The sequence below is a fragment of the Mustela lutreola genome, chromosome X (genome assembly GCF_030435805.1).
Source record: "Mustela lutreola isolate mMusLut2 chromosome X, mMusLut2.pri, whole genome shotgun sequence".
Classification (NCBI taxonomy): Eukaryota; Metazoa; Chordata; class Mammalia; order Carnivora; family Mustelidae; genus Mustela; species Mustela lutreola.
In genome coordinates this window covers 24562090-24583302 of record NC_081308.1, presented here as the reverse complement: position 1 = coordinate 24583302, position 21213 = coordinate 24562090, and the positions used below count along the sequence as shown (strand labels likewise).

General features: G+C 36.9%; 1 protein-coding gene across 1 annotated transcript in view; it reads right to left on the bottom strand.

The window, feature by feature from the left end:
- The window catches only part of IL1RAPL1 (interleukin 1 receptor accessory protein like 1), a 761161-nt gene extending 745038 nt beyond the window's left edge, over nt 1-16123 (bottom strand). Inside the window, exons 1-2 of the mRNA XM_059156783.1 lie at nt 16054-16123; nt 13192-13471 (exon numbers count right to left, since the gene is read on the bottom strand). Of these exons, the coding sequence (XP_059012766.1) occupies nt 13192-13471; nt 16054-16123 (350 nt within the window). The remainder of the gene's footprint in view (nt 1-13191; nt 13472-16053) is intronic.
- Between the last annotated feature and the right edge of the window lie 5090 nt (nt 16124-21213).

Here is a 21213-nt window from a genome sequence, read left to right as displayed (position 1 = left end):
CAATAAATTAAACAAGACTGAGATTATATTGAGCATCTTATCCAACCACAATGGTATAAAACTAGAAATCAATTACAAGAAGAAAACTGGAAAAACTACAAATATATGGAGATTAAATAACATTACTGAACAACTACTGGGTCATAGAAGAAATCGAGGGAGAAATAAAAATACCTAAAGACAAAAGAAAAGAGAAATACAATATACCAGTATCTGTGGGATGCAATGCAACTGGTTATAAGAAATAACTTCATAGTAATACAGTCCAACCTCAAGAACCAAGAGTAATCTCAAATAAACAATTTAACTTTACTCCTAAATGTACTAGAAAAAGAGGAACAAATGAAACCTAAAGTCCATAAAAGGAAGGAAATAATAAAGATCAAAGTGAAAATAAATGAAACAGAGACTAAAAAGACAATAGAAAACATCAGTTAAACTATGAAGTACTTCTTTGAAAAGATAAACAAAATTGAAAATTCTTTCGACTCACCAAGAAAAAAGAAGCCTCAAATAAATTGGAAATAAAAGAGGAGTTACAACTAATATCACAGAAACACAAAGGATCAGAAGAAATTACTATGATCATTTATACATCAACAGATTAGACAATTAAGAAGATGGATAAATTCATAAAAATTTACAATGTTCCAAAACTAATTCATCAGGAAACAGAAAATCTGAACAGATCAATTACTAATAAGGAGTTGAATCAGAAATCTAAAACCTCCCAACAAACAAAAGTCCAGGTCTAGACCACTTCCCTGGTGAAATCTACCAAACATTCAAGGAATACTTAATATCTATTCTCAAATTCTTCCAAAAAATTGAAGAGGAGGGAACACTTCCAAACTCATTTTGAGAGACCAGCATTGCTCTGATACCAAACCAGACAAAGACACCAAGGAAATAGAAAATTACAGGCCAATATTCTTGATGAATATACTGCAAAACGTCTCTATAAAATATTAACAAACCCAATTCAACAATGCATTAAAAAAGCATATAAGATTATCAAGTGAGATTTATTATGGGGATGCAAGGATGGTTCAACATCTTCAAATCAATCAATGTGATACATCACATTTACAAAACAAAGGATAAAATATATATGATCATCTCAATAGATGCAGAAAAAAATGTGACCAAACTCAACATCTATTTATTATAAAACTTCCATCAAAGTGGGTGAAGAGGACACACACCTAAACATAATAAAGTTCATATATGACAAACCCAGAGCTAACATCATACTCAATTATGAAAAGTTTAAAGCTTTTGCTCTGAGGTCAGGAACAAGAAAAGGATGCCAACTCTAGCCACTGATATTCAACATAATATTGGGAGTTCCACACAAAGGAATTAGTGAAGAAAAAATAGACATCCAAATGGGAAAGAAGTGCAACAGTCCTATTTGCAAGTAACGTGATACCATATATAGAAAACCCTAAAGATTATACAAACAAACAAACAAATAAACTTAGAACTGATAAATTCAGTAAAGCTGCAGGTACAAAATCAATATACAGAAATCCATTGCATTTTGTAAGCTAAAACCAACTATCAAAAAACAAAATTAAGAAAACAATCCCAGGGGTGTCTGGGTGGCTCAGTGGGTTGAGCCTCTGCCTTCAACTCAGGTCATGATCTCAGGGTCCTGGGATCAAGCCCTGCATTGGGCTCTCTGCTCGGCAGGGAGCCTGCTTCCCCCTCTCTCTCTGTCTGCCTTTGCCTACTTGTGATCTCTCTCTCTGTCAAATAACTAAATAAAATCTTAAAAAAAAAAGAAAACAATCCCACTTACAACTGTATCAAAAGGAATAAAATAAAAAGAAATAAATTTAACCAAGGAGGTAAAAGACCTGTACACTGAAAACTAGAAGACACTAATGAGAGAAACTGAAAAAGACACAAATGGAGAGATATTCAGTGCTAATGGATTTGAGATATCCCACACCTGTTAAAATGGCTATTATCAAAAAGACAAGAAACAGTAAGTGTTGGCAAGGATGTAGAGAAAATGGCAGGCTCATGGACTGAACGTAAACTGGTGCAGCTAATAAATAATATGGAGGTTCCTCAAAAAACTAAAAGTAGAACTACCATGAGATTGAGCAATTCCACTTCTGGATATTTATCCAAAAAATTAAAAACAATAATTTGAAAAGATAAATGGACCCCTACACTGATTGCAGCATTATTCACCATAGCCAAGATAAAGAAAAAAAGTTGTGGATGAATGGATAGAGTATGTATTATCTATATAAAATGGAATAGTACTTAGCCAAAGAAAGAAGGTAATCTTGGTCAAGATGGTGGAGGAGTAGCAGACTGAGATAACATCAGGTCACAGGAGTTCAGCTAGATAGTTATCAAACCATTCTGAACACCTACAAACCCAACAGGAGATTGAGGAGAAGAAGAGTAGCAATTCTAGAAACAGAAAACCGACCACTTTCTGAAGGTAGGATGTGCAGAGAAGTGAATCCAAAGCAAGGGGAAGAGAGACTGCAGGGGGAGGGGCCAGCTCCTGGCAAGCAGTGGAGCAATGGAGCACAAAATTTGAACTTTTAGAAGTCTGCTCCACTGAGGGATATCACTCCAGAGGCTAAGCGGGAGTGGAGCCCCCATGGGAACAGTGTGGTCTCCGATCCCATGGGGTCATAGAAGGATCGGGGGTGTCTGAGTGTAACAGAGCTCACAGGTATAAGAGCAGGGAAGCTGGCTACAGGGATGGAGCCAAAGAGTGAGCTCTCAGCTTAGGGTTACATTCAACTGTGGTCTGCAGCACAGTCAGGCCATTGCTCTTTGAGCAGGGACACCACAAGTGGCTGATACAGGGAGACTCACCTTTCTCTGCTGGAAAAGCAGTGTGGCAGGAATCTGCTGGGTTTGGAGACTCCAAATGGGGCTGTGTGCCAGACAGAAACACATGGTCACAGGCTGGGTAAGCTTGGAGCATGGCCAGAGACTAGGGAGATGGGAGTGATTGAGAGCTTTTGTCTGAGGGCACACTGAGGACTGGGGCCCTGAGCTCTCGGCTCCTCTGGGCCAGAGAGATGGGCTGCCATCTTCATTCCCGCCCTCCAGAACTCTACAGAAAGCATTCAGGGAACAAAAGCTCCCAAAAGCCAACCAGAGCTGATTGCTTAGCCTGGCCCCTGGCAAGGGTGGCACAATTCCACCTCGAGCAAAGACATTTGAGAAGCACAACAGGCTCCTCTGCCAAATCAGCAAGAACATTCAGCCAAATCCAAGCTCACTGATCAAGGAGAACAGCAGAATTCCAGAGGAAGTGAAAGCAATGCTTGGGATTCATGGCTTTCTCCCCATGATTCCTTAGTCTTGCTAAGTTAATTAATTTTTTTTTAATTTTATTTTTTTCTTATTCTAATTTTTTAACTCTTCCTCATTTCTCATTTAACGTTTTTTTAACTAGTTTATCTTAAGTATACCTTTCTAAAAAAATATTTTTAAAGCTTCACTATTATAGTCATATTTTATCCTTCATTATATCTAACTTTATTTTTTGTATACATATAGGGTTTTTTCTTCTAAAAAATTTTGGAATACAATTTCTTCTAATAGATCAAAATATACCCTAACTCTAGCACTGGGCTTTGTTCTCCAGCCTGATCATATTCTCTCCACTTTCTTTTTCTTTCTTTTTCTAAATAACTTATCTTATCAATTCCTTTTTTAGAAATTTTGTTTTAATTTTCATATTTATACTCAATTTCCAACACTTCATTGTGTTTACACTTATTTTTGTGTATATATATAAAGCTTTTCTTTCTTTAAAATTTTGGGAGGTAGTTTCTTCTAAGAGATCAAAATACACCCCCAAACAAGTGGGTGGTTCTGTTCTATTCAACAGTCTGATATATGCGTGTGTGTATGTGTATATACATAGATAGATAGATATTTGATTTTAAATTTTTTAATTTTTATTTTTTCCCTCCTTTATTCTCTTCCTGTTTTCTGTCTCTTCTGATTTGGTTAATGTATATTTTTCTGGGGTCTTTGGACACTTTTAGTATTTTATTCTCTCATTCATATATTCTTATCTGGATAAAACGACAAGGCAGAAAAACTCACCACAAAAAAAAAGAACAAGAGGCAGTACCAAAGGCTAGGGACCTAATCAATACAAACATTGGTAATATGTCAGAACAAGAGTTCAGAACAACAATTCTCAAGGTGCAAGCTGGGCTCAGAAAAGTCATAGAAGATATTAGAGAAACCCATTCTGGAGGAATAAGATCCCTTTCTGGGGAAATAAAAGAACTAAAACCTAACCAAGTTGAAATTTAAAAAGCTACTAATGAGGTGCAATAAAAAATGGAGGCTCTTACTGATAGGAAAATGAGACAGAAGAGAGAATTAGTGATATAGAAGACCAAATGATGGAGAATAAAGAAGCTGAGCAAAAGAGGGACAAACAGCTACTGGACCACGAGGGGAGAATTTGAGAGATACCATAAGACAAAACAATATTAGAATAATTGGGATTCCAGAAGAAGAAGAAAGAGAGATGGGGACAGAAAGTATGTTGGAGCAAATTATAGTTTAGTAATAGTTTCTGCTTAATGGAGTGGTTTATAATTTAATATGTAAAAAGCTCACAGCATTTTAAGAAACCATACTAGCTTATACTAAAAGAGACAGATATGGCGTGCCTGGTTGGCTCACTTGGTTAAACATCCAACTCTTGATTTTGGCTCAGATAATGATCTCAGGGTCATGAGATGGAGCTCTGCATAGGGCTCTGTGCTAGGTATGGAGTCTGCTTAGGATTCTCTCTCTCCCTCTCATTCTGTCCCTCTTCTCTCTCCCTCTTTCTCTGTCCCTCCTCATCCTAAAGAAAGAGAGAGAGAGAGAGAGATACTATACCATATGCTAACTAACTTGAATTTAAATTAAATCTTAAAAGGAAAAAAATGATAGAGACAGATAAAGTTCAAATTGAAAGAGGTCCCTGGGTACTTTACTCCCCATGAAAAAGAAGAGCATGAATCCAAGAGCCACAGAGAACCTGTCTCAATAAGCAGAACCAGGCCCTAATCAAAAAACTGGTGACACGGGCCTAGCTGAATTTGAGAATTGCTGTGGGCCAGTGACTGCTCTGTATCTCCCATCTCACTGCCTCTAGTTTAAATGGGACTATTTGGTTATTTTATCCCTATCTGACCATTTTATGTTGGGTATGTAAGGGTTAGATAAGATATCTATGTGGCTCACAGAGCTTCAGATCAGGAGGATCCACTTGAGTACTGCACTCAGGGAACTAAGCATGAAGAACCTCTTTCACACCCAAAATTGATGTAGCTAATGACATCCTGGACTTTGTAGTCTAACCCTGATGCCATAACAAGACTCTGAGGGTCTTAGGAATTGGGTTAGTATAGTTTACATACATAAAGGGGGCCAAAAAGGAGACTGCTAGACTGTTATTTTGGTGGTCCCACCAAAAAGCAAATACCTCATGGTATTCAAGCACTGGTAAAGTCTCCTCCCATGTGAGCTCTAGAGTTGGTGAGAGGGATATTAGTAAGCATGATGCAAGCAGATGCTTGATATATGGCTATACCTCTGAGTCACCAAATAAAAAGTAGTTATCCTGCTGGTGGGATAGCAGGAAAGACCATTTGAAGAAAGAGAGGCCCTAAAAATTCATGCAGACAGGCTCAGGCAACCCTCCGTTCTAGTTCATTCTAGCCTCAAGTGACTATGGGCAAAATCAACAGAAAAGCCATCCATCCAACATGGTCCAGGCCACATTGCAGAATCACACACAAATAAAATGGTCCCTGTTTTAAGCCACTTAATTTTGGAGTGCCCTCCATAAGTAATTGAAACAATGGCTTCTAGAGTAATTGGGAAAGGTTTAAAAAAATGTAAACATACACTGCTACTTCTTCAAAATAACTATATATTATTTAGATAGGCAGTAAAAAAGTGAAATTTCAGATGAAGAACAAAGAATGAAAGAGTAAAGAAAATTCATACTTTCATTTGCAAACAGCAAATAGGATGGTGACAACATAGCACAAGGTACCTACTTTTTAAAAAATGCATCTGGAATGACAAGTTGAAACATGTATGCAAAACAAAGTCTTTAGACTCTGGGAAATAGGGCTCATGAAAGACTTTTAAGTAAAGAAATGAAATATCTCCATTGTAGACATTCTGCAGCAATGTGGAGTAGTAAGTAAATAGGAAAAAACTAGGGGCAGGGAAAGCACTTAAAGCCCACTGCATTCACTGAGAGAGTAGAAGCTGGTGTGCATAAGATTAAGTTCCAAAGACATTTCTAAGGTAGACTGGAAAGGTCTTGGTAAGCAATTATGGCAAGGTGAGGAAGATGAAGAAAACAAGTGTAAGTGGCAACTTCCTAGCGAGTGCTACTGGAAGGATGGTGATCCTATTTATTAAGAAAAGAAGGAAGCACTTTGAAGACAAGGTAGGTTTGTGGAAATAGATGTTGAAATAAACTTGGGTACATTGTTGAATTCAGTGTGTCTCATGGACAAACATGAAGAGAGGACTGTTAGTAAATTGAAAGTATACTTCTAGTGCTTGTGAAAATTTTTGGAATTACTTTTTAAGACATCAATAAATAGGTTGTAAGTGAAAATACTGAATAAATAAATAAGATCAGGGACTATGATTCTCAAGCTGGCTATACAACAGAATCATCTGATGCCTGGATTTCACTGATCTGGTGTAGTATACAGAAATTAATAGGTTTCAAAAGCTCCCTTGTTAATTCCAATATGCAGTTGAAGTTGAGAACTACTGATATAGTAGTACTGATATATACTGATATAGAAGGATAAAGGAAAAAGTTGTAAAAAAAATTCTGGTAAACACTAGCATTCAAGGAAAATTCAAAGGAATAGGATCCTAAGGAAATTTACAAAGCTATCTATCAAAGAACTAGGAGTAGAAGTGATAAAGAACAGTGTTAAGACAACCAAGAAAGACTCAGAGGATCTGGCAATTGAAAGTTCTGTGGCCCTTGCAAATGAAGTTTTAATACAGTAACAAAGAAGTCACCTGTCTTTCATCATCTCTGTTAAACCCTTATAAAACCCTTCCAAGGAGTATTTTATTATTATAATTTTCAATTTCACAACTCCCATTTTTTTCTTTATATTTCTGTGTTGAAATTTTCAACTTTTTTTCATCTGCTTCAAAAGATTTTTTAGTGATTTGCCGAAGTATTCTTATGATAGTTGCTTTAAAATCCTTGTTGGATAATTTCAACATCTGATTCATCTCTATGTTGGTATCTTTTTTCTTTTCTCATTCATGTTGTAATTTCCAGTGAGTGTTTTTTTTTAATTATAGTCTACACATCTTAGATATTATGAATATTTGGATACTATTTAAACTTTTTTTTGAACTGGGCAATCCTGTTGAAATGTAAGATGACGGCTGAGTGCTTATCTATATTCTGCTGCCTCCTGAGTACTGCTTACACCTTCTTGGTGAAAGTGTGCTACTGACCCACATGGCCTTGCTGCCTCCAGTCAGGGAGTAAGCTCACTTTCTGTTGAGTCCCACTGACACCAGAGAAGGGATGGTGGGAAAATGGATACCAGCTAAGTCTACCTCCTACCACCTCATTCTGCCTTGTTTAGGTTAGAAGCTTTGCTCCCCACTGAGCCCCCCGATACCAGGAAAGAGGGATAAAGCTTGGCTGTGACCAGCCCTACCTCACAGAGCTTCAAAGAATTGCACTGCTGCTGGGTGGAGGTGGAGGCTCAGGTTGCCACTGGATCCCACTGATGTTACCCTTGCAGTGAAATGTAATTCTAGCCTAGTTCTATGGACAAAGGATAAAAGATCAGTCCCCCACTCAGGTGTACTGACCTTGCTCCATCAGGGGGATCATATTATTGCTGCCTGCTTCTGCCAGGCAGGGGATGGAAGAGTAGCTCCTTACTAGGCCCTGCAAACATCATCTGGGGGGCAGCAAGTGGAACACAGGGGTCATGTCATTTCATCAAGTCCTGAGATCTCTAGAAGTCCTTTTCACCTCTCACAGACTTCCTATGCTTCTTTACTGTGCATCTCCAGCCTTTTTAGTTGTAAGATGGAAGCCTGGGAGGAAAGGGGCTAGTCCATCTTGGTGGAACCTGATTGTATTCTATACTGTGATCACAGTATCTGTAACTAATGCATGCTTATTTTCTCTTATGTAATCTACTTGTGGGTAAAAACAGTTTTTTAAAAATCTTTGTAATCCTAGCATTAGCATATTTGTTCATGATCAAGAGATGTGTGTTACAGGGATGACTAAATAAATGGATTTCTCAAAGTACCTTATGATAGATGCTTAATATGTACTTCCAATGAAAATGAAGAGTTTTTCAGTCTCTACAGAGAATATTAAGACTTGGGCAAAGGAACTAGCTACTAGATAGAATGTATTACAGGTATGTCATTTGAAAAAATGTGCTTTCATAAAAGGATTACACAAAAATCAATCACATTTCTAATAGGACTAACAATGTACATGTTGAAAATGAAATTAAGAAGCTACTATCACAAACATACCAAAGAAAATGAAATACTGAAATACAAATTTAACAAAATGTGTACACGATTTGTAGCTGAAAACTACAAAATGCTGATGAAGAAATCAAAGAAAGAAATTCTAAATAAATGGAGAGATCTGCTGCATTCAGAGGTTGGGAGATCTAACATAGTAAAGATAACAATTTTCCTCCAATTGATTTATAGGTTTAGTTTAATTCCTATCAATAATCCAGTAAAGATTTTTGTAGACAGAGACAATCTTATGCTAAGCATTATTTTAAAGGAAACAGGTCCTACAATAGCTAAAATAATCTGGAAGAGAAGGATAAAGTGGGAGGAGTCACTCTAATTGATATTTAGTCCTACTTTCTACATACACTAACCAAGATACAGAAGTATTGGTACTGGGCTAGACACACAGATTAAAGGAGTAGAATACAAATCCAAAAATATAACCATACAAACATGCCCAACTGATTTTGAATAAATGTGCAAAGGTAATAAGTCCATGAGGAAGTGTAGCTTTTTCAGCAAATGATGCTGGAGCAACTGGGCATCCATCTGAAAAGCTAAACCTTTACCTAAATAAACTTTACACTTTACACAAATATTAACTCAAAATGGATCACAAACAAATGTGAAACAATACAACTGTTGACAGAAAAGTTGATTAAAAAAAGAAACAAAACAGAATTTTCAGGATTTAGGGTTAACCAAAGATTTCTTATACTTCATACCACAATATGATCCATAAATTTAAAAAAATAATAAATTGAACTTCATTGCAAAAGTTCTTGTTAGGAGGATGAAAAGATATACTACAGATAGACAGAAGATACTTGGAAACCACATATCCAAAAAAGTACCATTATCTAGAATATATAAAGAATTCTCAAAACTTCACAGTAAGAACACAAATCATTCAGTTAACACACAGCAAAAGATTAAACAGACACTTCACTAAAGAGGAGACAGAGATGGCAAATTAACACATGAAAAAGTGTCAAATACCTAGCCAACAGGGAAATACAAATTGAAACCACAGAGATCTCATGATACACTGATGGTGACGATTAAAAAAAAAAATGACAATACCAAATGTTGCAAGGCTGTGGAGAAACTGGATCACTCATGAATTGCTGGTGGGCATGTAAAACGGTATAGCTACTCTCGAGAATAGTTTGGCAGTTTCTTATATGACTACACATGCAACTACCATACAACTCAAATTCATTCTTGTGCATTTTTCCCAGAAAAATGAAAATTTATGTTCACAAAAACATGTACATGAATATCCACAGAAGCTTTATTTTCAATAACCAAGAACTGGAAACAACCCACATGTCTTTCAATGAGTGAATAAACATCGTGGCAACAGCCATGTGGTGGAACACTACACAGCAATAAATAACAACAAACTGTAGATGCACACAACAACTTAGAGAGATTTCAAAGGAATTATGCCGAGTGAACAAGCCAATTCTAGAAGATTATATAACGTACCATTCCATTTAATAACATTTTAAGTTAAAAAAATAGATATGGAGAAAAGATTATTTGTTGTCAGGGGTTTGGGTTTGGATGGGCAGAAAGGTATAAGGGACAAGAGGAATCATTGAGGTGATGGCACTATTCTGTATCTTGACTGTTTCAATGCCAAGACTTTGATTATAAGATTATATGACAGTTGTGTAAAATGTTACCATTGAGAGAAACCACATAATGGATTCATAGGATCTCTTTATATATGCCTGGCACCTGAATATGAATCTCAATTATCTCAAAAACAAAAAAATCCATTTTATTTTTATTAATCTTATTACTTATTTATTTAGAGAGAGAAAGCATGGTGGGGGAGTCAGAGAGAGGCAGAGGGAGAGAGAGAATCTTGAGCAGGCTTCATGCTGAATAGGCTCCATCTGACGACCCTGCAATCATGACCTGAACCAAAATCAGGAGTTGGATGCTCAACCAACAGAGCCACCCAAGCACCTCCAAAATAACAATTTTAGTAAAAAAATATGGTCCCAAACAACTTAGTACATTGGTATTTTGGGAATGTTTTAAAATACCTGTGTGCTGGCTACCTCTGCATATGAAACTGGGCATTACTGAAGAGAGGGGAGGGGTTAAAAACTGGGGGTCGAGACCACAGGAAAATGTTAATTTTTTTTATAAGATAAACTTACTCCAAAGGAAAATAAAGGAAACTGCTGTATAGCTCTCCTTCATTTACTATTTCATGTAAAAATTAAAAAAATATATTTGAAGGAGAAAATTGAGTAAAAAGCCAAGTAGCATGCAGCAAAGAATTATGTGCTATTATCATGTCCAGAATAGATACCAAGAGAAGGAGGTAGGAAAGCTCTTGTTTGTTATGCTGATAGTAATCTTAAGGTGTTCCCATTATTTATACCATTTAATTGTACATCTACAGATACAAATGCAAATTAGCTATACATGGAAAGCCTTACAGTTAAACCTTTTCATTGAAAAGGGCCCAGAAAGACTAGAATGTATGAGTACAAGCTAACATTTTCAAATATCCAATGTTCTTTGCAAGTGGACTATTTAAAAACTAATGGTGACAGTTTTGTGGTCTGAGAGCTAACAATGTGCCAAAATGTCAGTGACTCGACTAACAGCCTTGGGCTCCCCTCAAGCCAACACCAACAAATGCTATTTAAACTGCTCATTTATAATGATTTTGAGTAGTACTTTCCAAACTGAAAAAGAAAGACATATCAACACAAGCTTCAAATCAACTGGAATACTTTAATTCCAATAACAAGAATATCTTTTTCTGCAGTTTACTCTTTCTCTAGAATACTGCTTAACACATACAAAACTTTAAGGTGCATCTTCCATTAAAACATAGCCATATGAACATATGGCAAATATCACTGTTTCTTGAACTTTTCAACCTTTCATTCATTACTTCAAATATAAATTCAGGGACATGTTAATGTAATTTCTCAGAGCCCTGGGTCACACAGAGTATATTTAAACAGATCAAAAAATAGCAACTTCAGTGCTTTAGAAATTGAGATTACTAATGTGAACACATCATTATTTTCTCATCAACAATAAATAATGAAATGAAATGTTAGACTATGGACATCCAGCTCAATTCTAATCTCAGATAAATGAGGACATATATTTGGCTATCTTGAAGAATCACCTCTACATGCATGAACAACCAGAAATAATGATATTTTTAAAGAAACAAGAGTGAAATTAAATCAAATAACTATTAGTTAAGTAGGGAAAGTCAGTCCAGAAAATACTCTTCAACTGTACCAGTTTGGCAATTATCAATGTCATTACGAAATCTCTACTTCTAATAAGGGATATGTTTGACCATAAAAGGACTGGTAGGTAGACTGTAAGGGAAAGAACAAGAGTTTTCCAAAGGAATGATGCACTTGTCCTTTTATGGTCCATCAGACATTTTTCCCAAGCACAACTTTATTTGCATTCATTTATATTTTCCAAAATTAACTTCAACAGGTATGCTGTTAATGTTAACAACTCTTAGGTGGTTAAGAGTTAAGTTTAACTCTTATGTGACTCTGACTGATTTTAACGTCCTATGCATCTGTGGCTGTGACTCAGCATAAAGGTAAGTTATAGGGGAAAGTGAGGGGGAGGCATGATCCTCAAACAGTGGAATGAGAGCAGCAGATCAGAGTTTCAGAAGTGAAAGTTGAATTTTGATTTTAAAGACACTGAGACCTCCTCCAAATTGAGAATCTATTGCATTAGATCTGGCTTAATTTATTTTAATAAACCAAAATGCAGAGACAAAGATTTAAACACACCCTCTATATGCCTGAACCCTGCTATGCCAATGCTCTTATAGCCTAATGACATCTGCAATCATTCATGCAGGGTGTGATTCACAATCCATGAAGGGCTAAATACTTAAACAGATTTTTAACTGCTAAAGTTTTACATGGAAACTGTTTCAATGCATTATCATTAAGCAAACTACATATGTCTCTTCTAGAAGCAGACAGAGACGTATGGATGTGTGATGAGTTTCTTTGTGGTTAAAGGCATAACCATTATTATTAACTTTTCTTTGGCCCTGAGGGACCCAGGAAAATTTCTCTGTTGACCCAGCATTTTTTGTTAACAGAATAATCTGGAACACAGGCTTCTTTTCCCCTAACATGGCAATGCTGCCTTTGTCTTCCAGTGCACATATAAATGTTTACCTAAATCATCTTTACAGATGAGTGTGAACCAGAGGTACCTGTGCTCTATTTGTCTGTGAAGGGCAATAACAAAATGTTACAACCCATTTAGTGATAAACTATGCATCCTTTCTGCAAGTCTTTGCTTACATTTTATTTTCAACATTTCACCTCCTCTATAAATTTTATTTCATAGTCTTTAGTAATTTCTGGCAACATAAGTAGATACCCAGATGGTATCTCTTTTCTCCATAAGCCAGAAATAATGTCTCAATATAAATTCTAATCCCATCTTTTTATGATTTAGGTTCTAAATTTTAGAAAGCAGCAACACACACAAATACTGAGACAAAACCTTTAGGTGAAAGGGATAGCAGCAAAACTTAAGTATAAAAAAGCAGCATATGATTTAATTGTTTCAGCAGTAATAGAATTAAAAGAATACCTGATGACACAGGCGTAAAGACCACTGTCCTGCAGTAGTGTTGGCCGAAACCAAATGGAGTCTTCTTCCTTGCTCATTCTACTTCCATCAAAGGCTATTGGCTCTTCAAAGTCTCCAGGTCCAGAGCTTTTGTACCACATCAAACTGAGTCCAGCACTTTGGGCCAAGGAGTAATTTGCTCTGATATAACCATAAAAGAGTGCACATTTGATTCGAACAGGCTCTCCCACCAAAACTTGGTATTTCTTGATATCAACAGACCAATCGGTGCATCCATCAGCTATAGTGAACAAAAGAAAGAGAGAACGAAAACATTAGAGAAAAAATAAACTAATTAGCTTACTCATTCAACAAATATTTATTGGACATCTGTACTGAGTCACATTCTACTCTAGGCACAGAGGATGCAGCAATGTATAAAACTCAGAAAGGCACTGAGAAGTAATTTACCCTGCTAATAAACAACATATTCATCACTTAGTTTGCTTCTGCTGTTATTTATTCTAGTTTATATTGGGGCAACTGACTGATCATTGGTTTATTGCCTTTTATTCTAAATCCACTTTTTTTGTTTTTTTGTTTTTTTGTTTTTTAATGGATCTGGGCCTTTGAAATATTTATTTTGCTAGCTGGCAGTATGGGCTTTTTGGTAAAGGGTCCTGGAGAGACACTAAAGAAAGAAAGCATTTTTCTCCTTGATTCCAGCTGGCTTTCTTAGAAAGTTCTTGCAGTGGGTGAGGCTTTTCCAGCACCTGCTTCCTGCTTCTCCAGTATCCAGCTTCTGCAGTGTCTAGTAGCCAGCAGCTTGGATATTGTTTTAGCAGAGTGTCAGGCAAGGCCAGCTTTCCATGAAGAGCTTTCCTAGGCACCTCCAAAGGTGAATCTCTGTCAAGTTCCAGAGGGCAGATTTCCAACACATTCTGCCATTGTGGCACCTCACTGATTCCAACCATTCAGTAAGCCATATACTTTCCTGATAAGGTTTGGATCTCGGTTCCAGAGGTGAGAGGATTGGGGGTGCTTCCCCTTGGATGTTCTCTCAGCCATAGGGTTTTGCAAAATGAGAGCAATTCTTCTAGTCTTCAGGGCTCTCTTTTGCTATGGACTGAATGTTTATGTCCTAAAATTCACATTGAAGACTTACTAATCTCCAATATCATGGTATTTGAAGGTGGGGTCTTTGGTTGGATGAGGGCATGAGGGTCCTCATAAAAGGATTAGTGCTTTCATAAAGGACACCAGAGAGCTTCTCACTCTCCCTTCTTCCTTCCCTCCCTTCCTCCATGGGATGGGTGTCACAGAAAAGACGCCAGGAGGGTACACAACAAGAAGGTAGCCATCTATAAGCCAGAAAGAGGGATCTCAGTAGAAATCAAATCAGCTAGCACCTCAGCCTCTAAAACCTCTCAGCCTCTAAAACCATGAGAAATAAATTCCTGTGTGTAAGCCTTCCAGGCTACAGAGATTTGTTACGGTAGATTGAGAAGACTAATACATCTTTCTTTCTTACTAGCCAATCCTTTAACACTCCAATGCCCTTTTACATTTAATACTTCTTTATATAAACTTTCCTTCTTCAAATTGATGTGTGCTTACCTCTGATTGGACACTTGATGTTAAAATAAAAAAAAATAAATATTTTACAGCCAAATAAGGCAAAAAAAAAAAAAAATTAGGTCAAGCTCTAGTAGTGGTTTCACAGCCAGAGACAGAGGTAGATAGTCACTTTGCTCTGCTGGAAGCATCTATGGGAGTTTGAAATAGAAACTAGGGTGGAAAATGTGGCTGATGGGTGTGGGGGGCTGGTTGGGTTTTCTGGGTGTCCTGGAAGCACCACCTTCCAAATGGCATCTTTTTTTTTTTTTTAAGAGCACTATACACCAGCGATTCTTTTTTTTATTTTTAAGATATTTTAAAAAATTTATTTACTTGACAGACAGAGATCACAAGTAGGCAGAGAGGCAGGCAGAGAAAGAGAGGTGGGGGAAGCAGGCTCCCTGCTGAGCAGAGAGCAGAGATGCTGGGATCAATCCCAGGACCCTGGAATCATGACCTGAGCCAAAGGCATAGGCTTTAACCAACTGAGCCACCCAGGCACCCCCCAAATGGCATCTTGACACCATTTTTTAATCACACACACACACACACAAATAGGTCCCCACAAAGCTGGTGGGGATATCTCCATTATCATTATCATAGAGAAATGGTGGATTTCTTGCTTAGAGAGGGCAGTTGCCCAATAAATTAGTAAAAGATAATCAATTTCACAGAATGCACAATATATAAATATTAAGCAAAAGGGCAAAAAAATGAGAAAAGTGGGACTTCTAACAGTGGTAGCATCTGAGCACTTCAAGAAGAATTTAACTTGCTACAGATTAAAAAGAGGGGAGACTAAAGGATTTGAGAATAGGATGAATAATGTAGGATTCAAGAGAAGGAAAATAATCAAGATGAGAAGGAAGATGTGCATTATTAGAGCAAAGAGACATATGATCTATAGAATCATCTACATTGCTTATCTTAAAATAATATCTAACATCTAATGAGCACTTAACTATGGCTGAGTTTATAGATTTTCATTTACCTTTCACAAAAATATCAATTAAGGCTTTTGAATTAACCATTTCTCTGTATATGGAAACCTTTTTTCAAAGATTATTATATATATTTTTATTTTAGAAAGAGAGAGTGAGCTGATTGGGGCGGGGGGCTGAGAATCCCAAGCAGACTTTGTGCTGAGTGTGGAGCCCAATGCAGGGCTCAATCTCATGACTCTGAGATTCCAACCTGAGCAGCAACCAAGATCAGAGGTTTAACCATCTGAGCCACCCAGGCACCCCTACATGGAAGCTTTCTCACCAATTCCATGGATTCCTCCCTCCATTCCTCTAAATATCACCTCCTTAAGGAAATCTTTAGTAGCTGCCATGTCTGAAACACCAGCTTCTTATCCTGATCACTTATTCCAGAATCTGCTTCAGTATTCTTTATAGGAATTATTACTATCTGATGTTACATTATATAACCACTTTCTTTTTGCTTTGACTCCCCAGTAGAATGTAAGCCCCTTGAACTCAGGGACTTTGTCCTTCTAACTCACTTCTTTAGCTTCAGAGCCTGGAACTATGCCTACTAACCATCTCAACACACAGTTCCTGAATGAATGAATGGGTAAATAAGCTAATAACTAAATTTTACAACTGAAGAAACTCAACACCAGTGCTAGGACTCCCACTCAGTTGTGTCTAACCCTAAAATTCATTCTCCCTACTACCATGATATTTTGTTTCCTAATTAAGGTATTTTCAGTTTCACAAAATTCTTTAATTTTGTTAATTTCAATTACCAAATTTTGGTTTAAAATTCCTATCAAAGACCTATATTTTGGTAATGTATAGAGTAAATGTACTAGAAGCTTGGTGGACATCAATGTCCAAGTTATTGCCATGAGCCCTGTCAATGACTGCTGCAGAACTGGCACAGGCACTAAATGGGATGACAGAACTGTACACAGAGATGTCAAGGTTATAAAAATATATGTGATATTTATCAACATTATTTTGTAAATTATCCCACTGCATGGAATAAATCTTAGGCAGGTTTTTATTTTAAACAGTAATGATTCTAGTGATAAGCATGAAATCATTTTGTTTTGCCACTATATGACTTACAATACAATTCTCAAATCAAGTTATTGTAACTAAGGCCATCTGTCACAAAAGACATTTCTGCCAGTGAAAAAAGGCTTAAACACCTTCAAGGTAGCAGAGTAAATGGGGAGATAACATTTTTCAAACTCCCAGAAGATCTGTAAGATAAAGCAAAATGTTTAAAACAAAAAACAAAAATATTTAGTCAAGAAGATTCTAAAAAGTAAGTAACAAATTAGATCAAGATAACAGAGGGAGAGTTGCATTAGGAAAGAGATATTAATATGTACTTTTAGAACATACTCAGAGAAAAGCTGAAAGAAAACCATAAATATTCTGAAAATTAAAGTTATTCAGAGGCACCTAGCTGGCTCAGTTGGTAGATCATGCAACTTTTGATTTGGGGGTTGTGAGTTCAAGTCCCACATTGGATGTGGAGATTATTGAAAAATAAAATCTTAGCAAGATGGTGGAGGAGTAGCAGACTGAAATGATATCAGGTCCCAGAAGTTCAGCTAGATAGTTATCAAACCATTATGAACACCTACAATCACAATAGGAGATAGAAGAGAAGAGCAACAATTTTAGAAACAGAAAATCAACTACTTTCTGGAACAGGGGACATTCAGAGAAGTGAATCTGAAGTGATGAGAAGAGAGACTGTGGGGGGAGGGGCTGACTCCCAGCAAGCGATGGAGCAGAAGAGCACAAAATCAAAACTTTTAGAAGTCTGCTCCACTGAGGGACATCGCTTCAGAGTCTAAGCTGGAGCAGTGAAGCCCTCACAGGAATGGTGTGGTCTTGGGTCCTGTAGAGTCACAGAAAGACCAGGGGTATGTGAATGTAGCAAAGCTCCCAGGTTTCAGAGCGGGGAAGCCGACTACAGAGATGGAGGCAAGGAGTGAGCTCTCAGATTAGGGCTACCTTAAAACATGATCCAAGGCACAGTCAGGCCACTGCTCTTTGAGCAGGGACCCCACAACTGCCAGATCTGGGGAGACTCACCTTCCTCCTCTGGGAGAAGCAGCATGTCAGGGATCTTCTGGGTTTGTAGACTCCAAATAGGTCTGTGTGCCAGAGCTAGAAACACTCAGTCACACATTGGGTGAGCTCAGAATGTAGCTGGAGACCAGGGAGATGGGAGGGATTGACTGCATTTCTCTGAGGGTGCACTGAGGAGTGGGGCCCTGAGCTCTTGGCTCCTCTAGGCCAGAGATTAGGAGGCCGCCGTTTTCACTCCCATCCTCCAAAGCTATACGGAAAGCGTATAGGGAACAAAAGCTTCTGAGAGGGAACCGGAGCTTCTTACTTAGTCTGACCCCTGGCAAAGGCAGTGTAATTCTGCATCAGGAAAAGACATTTGAGAATCACTGCAACAGGCTTCTCTCCCAGAAGATCAGCAAGAACATCCAGCCAAGACCAAGTTCACCGAACAATAAGAACTGCAGAACTCCAGAGCTAGGGAAAAGCAACGCATAGAATTCATGGCTTTCTCCCCATGATCCTTTAGTGTTGCAAAGTTAAATTTTTAAATTTTTATTTTTTATTCTATTTTTTTAAACTTCTCCTCTTTTAATATTTTTAACTAGTTTACCTTAACAATCTTTTTAAAAATCTTTTTAAATTTTCATTATAATACTCATATTTTATTCCTTCATTGTACTTAAATTAACCTTATTTTTTGTATACACGTAGTTTTTTTTTTTTCTTTAAAATTTTGGGATACCATTTCTTCTAATAGATCAAAATATACCCTAAATCTAGCACATGGCTTTGTTCTAGTCTCCAGCCTCATCACATTCTCTGCTCTTTTTTTTTTTCTTTTTTTCTTTTTCCAACCAACATATCTTATAAATTCTTTTTTTAGAATCTTTTTAAAATTTTATCTTTAGGGTCATATTCTATCCCTTCAATGTGTTTACCCTTATTTTTGTATATATACAAGTTTCTCTTTCTTTAAGATTTTGGGAGACCAGAATACACTCAAAATCAAGTGGGAAACTGTTCTATTCAACAGTCTGATATATGGGTGTGTGTGTATCTATATATAGATACACACACACGATTTTTAAATTTTAAATTTTTATTTTTTCCCTCCTTTTTTCTCTTCTCAGTTTCTGGTCTCTTTTGATTTGGTTAGTGTACATTTTTCTGGGGTCTTTGTTACACTTTTAGTATTTTATTCTCTCATTCGTGTATTCTTATCTGGATGAAATGACAAGGCAGAAAAACTCACCACATACACAAAAAAAGAACAAGAGGCAGTACTGAAGCTAGGGACCTAATCAATATGGACATTGGTAATATGTCAGAACTAGAGTTCAGAACGACAATTCTCAAGGTGCTAGCTGGGCTCAGAAACTGCATGGAACATATGAGAGAAGCTTGTTCTGGAGAAATAAAATCCCTTTCTGGGGAAATAAAAGAACTAAAATCTAACCAAGTTGAAATTTAAAAAAGCTATTAATGAGGTGCAATAAATAATAGAGGCTCTTACTGCTAGGATAAATGAGGCAGAAGAGAGAATTAGTGATATAGAAGACCAAATGATGAAGAATAAAGAAGCTGAACAAAAGAGAGACAAACAATTACTGGACCATGAGGGGAGAATTTGAGAGATAAGTGATACCATAAGATGAAACAATACTAGAATAATTGGTATCCCAGAAGGAGAAGAGAGAAAGAGGGGCAGAAGGTATATTGGAGCAAATTATAGTAAAGAATTTCCCTAAAAGAAAAAGAGAACAAGCCTCAAAATCCAGGAGGCACAACCCCCCCCCCAAAAAAAAAATTAGTAAAAACAGGTCCACACTCCATAATCTATTAGCAAAAGTTACAAGTCTTAGTGAGAGAAAATCCTGAAAACAGCTCAGGACAAGAAGTCTGTAACATTCGAAGGTAGAAATATTACATTGGAAACAGACTTATCCACTGAGACCTGGCAGGACAGAAAGAGCTGACATTATATATTCAGAGCACTGAATGAGAAAAACATTCAGGCAAGAATACTATATCCAGCTAGGCTATCACTGAAAATAGGAGAGATAAAAAGCTTCCAGGACAAAAAACCAACCAAACAAACAAACAAAAAACACCTAAAAGATTTTGCAAACACCAAACCAGACCTACAGTATATATTGAAAGGGGTCCTTTAAGCAAAGAGAGAGCCTAAAAGTAGTAGACCAGAAAGGAACAGAAACAATATACAGTAACAGTCAACTTAAAGGCAATACAATGGCACTAAATTCATATCTTTCAATAGTTACCCTGGACGTAAATGGGCTAAGTACCCCAATCAAAGGACACAGTGTATCAGAATAGATTAAAAAAAAAATAAGACCCATTGATATGCTGTCTAAAAAACGTCATTTTAGACCCAAAGAAACCTCGAGATTTACAGTGAGGTTTTTTTTTTTTTTTAAGTGGAAAACAATTTACCATGCTAATGGATATCATAAGAAAGCTGGGGTGGTAGTCCTTAAAACAGACAAATTAGATTTTAATCCAAAGACTGTAATAAGAGATGAGGAAGGACACTATATCATACTCAAAGGGGATGTCCAAAAAGAAGATCTAACAATTTTAAATATCTAGGCCCTTAACATGAGAGCAGCCAACTATATAAACCAATTAATAACAAAATCAAAGAAACACATCAACAATAATGCAATAATAGTAAGGGACTTTAACACCCCCCTCACTGAAATGGACAGATAACCCAAGCAAAAGATCAACAAGGAAATAGGCCTTAAATGACACACTGGATCAGATAGATATCACAGATATAATCAGAACATTCCATCCCAAAGCAACAGAATAAACATTCTTCTCTAGTGCACATGGAACATCCTCCAGAGCAGATCACATGCTGGGTCACAAATCAGGTCTCAACTGGTACCAAAAGATTGGGATCATTCCCTGCATATTTTCTGATTACCATGCTTTGAAACTAGAACTCAACCACAAGAGGAAAGTTCGAAAGAACTCAAATACATGGAGGTTAAAGAGAATCCTACTAAAGAATGAATAAGTCATGCAGGAAATTAAATAAGAATTTTTAAAAATTCATGGAAACAAATGAAAATGAAAACACAACTGTTTAAAATCTTTGGGATGCAGCAAAGGTGGACCTGAAAGGAAAGTATATAGCAACAGAAGCCTTTCTCAAGAAACAAGAAAGGTCTCAAATATACAAACTAACCCCACACCTATAGAAGCTGAAGAAAGAACAGCAAAGAAAGCCTAAACACAGCATGAGAAGAGGAATAATAAAGATCAGAGCAGAAATCAATATAATAGAGACCAAAAGAATAGTAGAACAAATCAATGAAACTAGGGGCTGGTGCTTTGAAAGAATTAATAAGACTGA